General features: G+C 33.7%; 1 protein-coding gene across 2 annotated transcripts; it reads left to right on the forward strand.

The window, feature by feature from the left end:
- Window positions 1-384: 384 nt before the first annotated feature.
- LOC115714842 (probable gamma-secretase subunit PEN-2) lies at window positions 385-8,299 on the forward strand. 2 transcript variants are annotated; one of them, XM_030643604.2, is made up of 2 exons: window positions 385-873; window positions 7,840-8,299. In XM_030643604.2, the coding sequence occupies exons 1-2, from the start codon at window positions 591-593 to the stop codon at window positions 7,998-8,000; spliced, it is 444 nt and encodes a 147-aa protein (XP_030499464.1). In that variant the 5' UTR covers window positions 385-590; the 3' UTR covers window positions 8,001-8,299. The 2 variants fall into 2 exon arrangements, with proteins under 2 accessions (XP_030499464.1, XP_030499468.1); XM_030643608.2 differs by having other exon boundaries at window positions 387-873; window positions 7,714-8,299.
- Window positions 8,300-8,655: the final 356 nt, after the last annotated feature.

The following is an 8,655-nucleotide window of genomic DNA, read 5'->3' on the forward strand; positions in this document are numbered from 1 at the left end:
GCCTCACATCCATTACTTTGCTAAAGTGAGTCTAATTTTTCTTTTGGTTATTTATTAATTATAAATATTGCCATATTATCACTTATCTTTGTTTATCTTTTATTTCTGCAAAACCAATAGCATAGCTCATGCGCCTATTAATTTGGCTCATATAAAAAATGATGATACTACAATTTTAAAAGGTTAATTATGAGGTTTTCTCCTACCAACTTTGACACGTATCAATTTTTGTCCTATGTTAAATTTTATTAATGTGACGATTATTCATGTACTAAAGTGTGTCATTTAAATTTTAACATGTACTAAATTGTATTATTTGAACTTTAATCCACATTAGACATTTATTAGTAGACTTGAAATGAAATTTATACAATAATTCGAAATTTTTTTTGAACTCAGTGAAAAATTTAAAGAAATAATTTGGTACGTGAAAATTTTAGAAAAAAAAAAGCTACTTAGCCTTAAAAAAAAATTGAAAGAGACGACTTAAACATGGTCGTTTAATACAAGATCCGTTACCGACCTTCTCGCCATTTGCAAGCGCTTCAGTTACCAAATATCGTCGTTGAAGGTTCGCAGTGTTCGTTTTCATGGACATGGAGGCATCACAAACCAATTCCGAGAACCCTAACCCTAACCCCAACCCTAACCCCAGCCCTACACCTATCCGTAATGCCAATTCAATATCTTCTTCTTCTCCGGTGTGGCCAACCATAGACGGCCCACTCGGACTCTCAGAGGAAGACTCAATGAATTATGCCCGCAGATTCTACAAATTCGGCTTCCTTCTTCTTCCCTTGCTTTGGGCGGTCAACTGCTTCTACTTCTGGCCTGTTCTGCGTCATTCTCGCTCCTTCCCTCGCATTTACCACTGTATGCCCCAGTATCCCTCTCCCTCTCTCTATCTCATTTCTTTAATTTTGATTTACGTTTTAAATTTGTACTCTTTTTGTTGAATGTGATGAAATAAATAAGCAGTGTTAATTTGATAGTTGAGAAATTTTACGATCAGGTTCCTCGATTTCTGTCCTTATTCTGTTATTGGTGGTAATTGTGTTTTGCTCACTACCATTTTATTTTACTTTCTGCGTTTTGTTGGAGACAGTCTATTGCTAAGTTTAAAGAGTGTTTGCTTAAACAACTTCATTTTAAGAATATGTATAGTTTTAATTTATATTAGCAACCTCAGTGGCACAATGCTCGTCTGTTTTCATGGTTTGAGTTCTGTTATTTTGGTTTATTTATTGGCTTTAGTACGAGATATGAGCTCTGTGTAGTTTTTTTGTTCTATCACTGTAAATTTGTGAGACCATAGCCAGGTGTTTTAGAGCAGCTATAGTGTAGATACCATGAGAGGTATGATTGTATCAAGTTAGGAACTTATTTACGAGGTATGTTAATATCATTATGAGATATTCTTGAATTTAATTTAGTACTTAGAATGGTGGATATGAAAGAGATTGAGTTTTTAATTTGACAACGGAAGGTTATTTTGGTTATTCTTGAAAGAATGCTTAATGTACAAGGAGAAACGATGAAGAATGCTATCTATAGACTGAAATTTGTTTAGTGAAGTCCTATTATAAGCTCAGAGAGATTGGTTGATAAAGAAATGAGTGATAGTCTGAATGTAACTTTAGCTTGACTTGATTTAGTTTATTTCACTGTTCTTTTTGTTTGTTTGTAATTTTGGACATGTTTAAATAGCAAATCTACTGAAGCTAGAAGACTTCAAGGACTTTTGATCGTTGAGAAGTAAATCCAACTTAGATGTTGAACTAAGGTTGCATGTCTATAAGGAAGGAGTTAAACTAAGCCAGCTTACTGTTTTTTCTGAAATTAATATGAATAAAATGTAGACGATGGCTGGGTGCAAATTGAAGCTTCTAGGATAGTGATGCGTTTGTGGTTTGAAATATTTGGGAATGCCTTTTGGTGACAACCCAAGGAATGTTAGTTTCTGGGAACCTATTATGGCTAAAGTTTCGAAAGGATTGGATGTTTGGAAACACACTTATCTATCTAGAGAAGGGAGGCTTACCTTCATTGAATCCGTTTTAACCTCGTTATCGATCTATTACGTCATTTGTTCAAGGTACCAAGGTTGGTCTTTTAGTGTTTGAAAAAAGCTGATGTGTGACACTTTTTGAGAGGGAGGTGACTTAGATGGAGGAAGTTGTCATTTGGTAGCTTGGGAAATGGTGTGTAGATCGAAATGTAAAGGAGGGCTTGGGATAGGCAATTTGTGAGAAACAAGTCACTTTTAGTGAAGTGATTATGGAGATTCCCAAAGGACCAAAGTTCCCTATGGTATAAAAGTCAGGTTGTCAAAAGAAAAGAAAATTTGGGCTGAGAGAAGGTAAATGGGAAGTAAATAGAGGTGTAAAAGGATGACTGCTCGTTGCCCTTGGAAAAGTGCCACCTCTGTGTAAGACGAGTTTTGGAAATGGTGAAGTTCAAAATGGAAAATGGTCAAGAGATACGGTTTTGGGATGATGCTTAGTTAGGAAACATGTCATTTAAATGCGCATTTCCAAGCTTAGCCAGACTTTTTAGTAAGAAAAATAGGTATATAGTGGATTTTTTTTTTGAAAGATGATGGAACAAGGACTGGGATCTACATTTTGCCAGAAATCCCAGTGACAGAGAGCTCCTAGATGTGATAGAATTATTTTTGGGATTGTACAATGTTAATCTATGTGGAATGCTAGAGGATAGGAGAGTTTGGTTGGGGGATAGTATTGAAATGTTCTTTGTAAATCAGCTTTTGAGAGTTTGGGTGTGAATGATATTATATAGAATTATCATTACCCATCGCTCAAACTTTCACCTTGTCTTCAAGGTGAGTGTTAAATAGTCTATTTCGAATTGTTCCTTCAATATCTTGCCTTGATATTTAAAAAAAACTCAAAGGGTGTGCTTCCTTATCAAATTTGAAGTGAGCTAATTTGCAGTTGGATTCTGATACACCACCACTTAAGACTTACACTAAGAGGCATAAGGCAAGTGTTGATGTGGCAGTTAGAATTATTGACAACACTTATTCTAATGATAACACTTAGGGATTAATTGTTTTTAGTTGTGACTTGTGAGTTTGTTTGTATAAATATAGGAGATGATTCATTTGTATTCTTTTATGAAAAGCATTGTGAAGAGAGTTGAGAGACTTGGGAGTTACCTGGCTGACTTGAAAAGCTAGGAAATTGTTACTGTAAGTCTTTGACAATCAATATAGCTCATCTTCTTCATTTTTTTTTCTCTTCTGTCCCTTTGTGCTGGTGTGTATCATTTATGGTATTAGAGCAGGTCGACTGGGATAGGTCAAGATGCCCAAGAAACCAGGAAAGTCAGATTAAGAAAAATTAGGGGAGTTGTTGAATATGGAGGAAACGGTGGATTCAAGAATTGTGGCCGTGTGGGATGAACTAGGGTCTGTTCGTGGGGAAGTTGGCTCTATCTAGAACGATATGCAACGATTCCAGGAAGAACTCCTGGAGATGAAAGAAATGATGAGTTCGCTTCTTGAAAAACAAAAAGAAGGGAGTGGGTCGGCGAGAAACGCCACTCATGAAGTCCCACAACGTCGATTAAATTCATGTTAAGTCAATAGATGAGTTGCTTGATGAACTCCATGGAGCCCAAGTGTTTTCTAAGCTTGATCTTAAGTTGGGGTATCACCAAATAAGGGTACGGGAGGAGGATCTGCCAAGATTTGATTGCATGATGGGCACTATGAGTTTCTAGTTATGCCCTCCAGCCTCACCAATGAGTTTCTAGTTATGTTGTCCGACCTCCCCAATGCTTCGCTACTTTCTAATCGTTGATGAATGACATTTTTCAGTCACATTTAAGGAGGTTAAAGCTGGCATTTTTGATGATATACTGATTTTCAGTTAAAACGAGGCTGACCATGGGGAAAATCTCTCTATTGCGCTGAAGTACTTCAACAACATCAACCTTTTGCCAATAAAAATAAGTGTGAATTTGGTCAAAGGCAGCTGGCCTTTTTGGGACATATTATTTCAGGCAAGGGCAAACACTATTAAAGTGGCTGCCATGAAGAATTGGGTAGGTCCCTTCGCAACATCTGAGAGCTAAGAAGATTCTTGGGTTTGACTGGTTATTACCGTAGGTTTGTGGCTGGGTATCCGCAAAATGCTTGGCCTCTCACGGAACAACTCAAAAACGACAAACTTTGGATGGAATGAAGAGGCTGATAAGGCTTTTCAAGAGTTGAAGCACGCCACGTGCACTGTGCCCGTTCTAGCTATGCCTTCCCAGCATTTCATTGTGGAAACTGATGCCTCCGGTTATGGTCTTGGTGCCGTGCTCATGCAAGGGTCTGAGCCTATTGCTTATTATAGCCACACTCTTGGCTAGGAGTGGGCATCCGATCCAATCCAATTAGTAATTAGATTTGAAAAGTCATTATCTGATCCAATCCAATTAAACTTCAAAATCCAATCCAATCTGATGCAATTACTAATTGGATTGGATCGATTTTTTAATTGGATATCTAATTACACACCTAAATTTTAGTATTAACATAAAAATATAAAGAAAAATATGTAAAAATTAAATATCTCCCTTTATTTAAGTTTAATACTCAATAAACATACCATCGTTACAATGTAATGTAACTAAAAGTTTCAAATAATTAAAATAACATTTCTAAGTAATAAAATAGAACAAAACATCATGAAAATAAATTTACAAAACAACCAAGTGTTACAAATTCAACACACACAAAAAAAAAATTCAATAAAAATATAATTAGTATATATTATATTGTTTATTATATAAGTAAATATAAATAAATTTTTAACATATATAAATGTAATTTGATTGGATCGGTTTTTAATTGAATTTTGAGATTGACATCCAATAACCGATCCAATCCAATTAGAATCCAGCTTTTAGCATCTAATCCAATTGTAATTGGATTGGATTGGATCAGTTCAATTAGATTGGATTGGATGTCGCCCCATCCCTCTTGGCCCGAGAGGAAGATTAAAGTTCATTTACCAAAAAAAATTAGAAAAAATGGTAAGGACAGAAACCTTACTGAAAATTTCAGTATCTTTCGAATTGTTACACTTTAGTACCAATTTAATTGAATTATTCTATTTCAGTATCCCTAACAGCTCTGAACTTGACGCTGACCATTTCTTCCAATTCCTGCAGTTCTTCAGAATTTTCATGGTCATTTTTCTCTGGTTTCTTTGGTTCTGCCCTCCCAGTCGTCTACTCTTATACCATTTTATACATAGAGTACCAATTCAATTTTCAAAAGATTTAGAGTATCGGCTCTTCATTGACATCACAAAAGAATTTTTAAATTTCCAAGCTTTTCGAGATACTTGGATATCTCCCTGAGTAAGTTTTACTCTCTTTGTACAAATCAATTCTTAAATCTTTACAATTAATCAGCCCCTTTATGCTAACTCACTCCCAACTGATTTTTAACTAACACCTTAGGACTATTAGGAGAGCTCACTCAAAAACATTTCATCACAGCCACTAAAGATCTGACAACTCAGCTACCATAATCCTTATCAATTATACTTTTGAGACTAATATCAAGGCCTATCAGAAGATTTTTATTCGGTTTCTGTCTTTAAATTGTATAAATGTCAATGAGGTTTGGCATAAAAGAAGACCTTATTACGCCCCTTCTCCAGGGTGGTGTGTGTTGTGCAAATCTAATGGAGAAAGTGCTTATAATTTATTTTTTCATTGCTGTTTCTCCCTGGAGCTATGTTTTAAAGTCCTGAAGGAATTTGGCATGGAATGGGTTATACCTTCTCAAGGCATAGATATTCTGTCCATGTTTATAGAAGGTGATAAAAGAAGGCAGCTGCTATGGAAGGTGGTGACCGTGGCTGAATTCTGGGCTTTGTGGCTGGAGTGAAATAAGAGAATTTTTTTTGCGATAAAGAAGAATCTGGACAGATGTTGTGGGAGAAGATCAGAGTCTGGGTGGCTGTGTGATTGTTTGAAAAAGAGTGGAAAGATATTTAGTATAGATCCTGTTTGGAATTGGAAGTGTAATTTGTAACCTGTTTATTTTGTTTCGTTTTTTGGAAAATGTTATACATATTTTCCTGTTTTTTGTTAGTTTTATAGGTAGTACATTTTTGTATTCCAATCTGCCAGCAATGTCTTTTGGAAAATGTTATAGCTACGCATACATATTGGTAGCACTGCTGCCAGCCATACGTTTGTTACTAGGAACGTTTATTTTGCGTTTTTTACTTTTCTCTGTTCTTTGGGTGATATGATTTTTTATTTTTTGAATTGGGTGGTATGATTTTTGTACACACTGTAACTTAAATTATTCTCTTCATTACTAATACAATTAGTGTTTTATATATATATATATATATATACTAGGTGATTGTTACGTGCCACGTAGTGTTAGTTTTATTTAATATTTTAGTTTTTTATTTGAATTAATAATTAAAATAGTATAATTATTTGAACGATTTGTTTTATAAAAATAAAATATGTGTCAGTATATTTAGTAAGTAAAATATAGTTGTGTTATAATAATGTATGTTATTAATAGTAAAATGTACATTAATCTTCTAATTGAAAAAAGTTCTATTATCTCATTTCATATCTAATAATAGCTACACAACTATATATTTATAGACTTTCATATTCTAATATTTTTCAACCTTCTCCTCTTGGTGGTAAAATTAAAAATAAAACTAAAAATAAGCACAAACATATAAGGTAAATACTAATTACAGCCCATTTTTTTTTTTTATTATTATTTTTTTAAGCCCAAGCCCAAAAATCTCTAAGCCAACACAATCAATCTTCTTTTATATTATCTTTTCTAAATATGTTATCTATATTTTTCTTTTTTAAAAAATAAATAAAAAAATTATTAATATTCTCCCAAGATAGGTTTGTTAGAGTAATATGTGGCTAAGATGATTTTTTTAATTTAAAAAGAGATTATTAATATTTAAAAGATTGTTTATTTAAAAGATTGTTTAATTTTTTGGGTTTAATTATTGGGTTTATTTTTTAACGGGAGATCAAACCTAATCGTTAAATTTAACAGAATATTCTTTTATTTTTAAGTATATTCTGTTAAACCAAGAAATGCCGTTAGATAGGCACTTTTAATATATAAAGATATATATATATATATTTTTTTTTTTTTTAAAAAAAGAAGACATGCCATTCCTCATTCTTTGATGGTGTTTTAGAAGTTTGTCATTTCAATTCATTTTAAGGTCAATTTTCAGATGCTTATTTTGATAGTAGTGAACTTTCAAATTTACAGGAATAAGAGAGTTTGTAATATCCTTGGATTATGGTTTGTTTGTAGTCCTAACCTGATATTTACTGTAATCTGGGATTTTGCTCTGTGTTTTTCTACTGATTCTGCTTCAATGGGGAGCTAGAAACAGTTCTGCATGTATTGCTTACCCTTACTGTGCTATGCATTTTGAACCTACATGGCACAAATGTCTTTTAACAAAGTATAGAAGTTGAAGAAGTAAAAGTTGATCCTCGGTAGGTCGCTTTTACTTCAAATTGTCATCGCTATAAAGTACATATTACTAGTTATTTTTTTTTTTTTGGTTGATAATGTTTTTCAATTTCCTATTTTTTATGGGAACATGTGATTTAGGATTTTGAATGTCACAATATTAGATGACGAATTGACTGTTTAGTTAATTCACTCTGTTTCAGTGTTAGTACTTTGGATTGATCCCATGAGCATGAAGTCCATCTGTGTGGCGCAGCTAGTTATGTATCAAAAGAAGATTTCTTCCATTGAGCATTGCTAGTCGGTCTAACATTTAATCGCTTTTGTAGATGTTGTGAGATCTGCAATTGGGTTCACAGTGTTTACAACCCTTCTCTCTTCATGGGCCCTCACATTTTCAATTGGAGGAACGCACCTGTTTGGCCCTGTGTGGGATCAACTAGTAATGTACAACCTTGCTGACAAATTAGGCTTGACCAACTGGAGCTAGAGATGTATGTCTATTCTTATTCCTTTTGTCTTCCTCTTCTTTACTATATTAGTTGATTCGAGTGGTTGGGACTGTTTGTTTGTTTGTTTATTTGCATTATTGCTTATTACCATAAAGGACCTTGTATATCCCATTGCTGTAAGATGCTATATGCTGACATTAAATTAGAAATTGGTCCTCTCTATCTTCATCTTGTGTGTAAGTACAACCACGTGACACCACATGTCATAAAGTCTGGTATGGAATCAACTGTCATGACCTAGGCATAATATGAAGGAATCCCTCTTTTTTTTTTGGTATTGCTGTGTTATTTAACAAGTTAACTGTTACCTATTTCTATATTCATTATATCTTGTTTGTATGGCTAACCTTTCTCTTAGTGTTCCATTTTGAATTTCTACAAGTTACAATGATTACGAAAAAAAGAAAATGGTCATTTGTAAAGAGAGAAACATTGAGAAATCTTAGAATTATCCTTCCTTCCCACCTAGTCGTATAAGATTTTAGTTTGATAGCTTTTCCATAAATTAAATTCAACCTTGTGCATGACAACAGACACGTTTTCTTTAATTATTCTTCCTTGGAAAATAACTGTGTAGATTTGTTTAGTTTTTCCCTGTTTCTTTTGTTAACAAGCTCCTTTTTTCTTTGAGGA

The sequence above is a fragment of the Cannabis sativa genome, chromosome 4 (genome assembly GCF_029168945.1).
Source record: "Cannabis sativa cultivar Pink pepper isolate KNU-18-1 chromosome 4, ASM2916894v1, whole genome shotgun sequence".
NCBI classification, from domain to species: Eukaryota; Viridiplantae; Streptophyta; class Magnoliopsida; order Rosales; family Cannabaceae; genus Cannabis; species Cannabis sativa.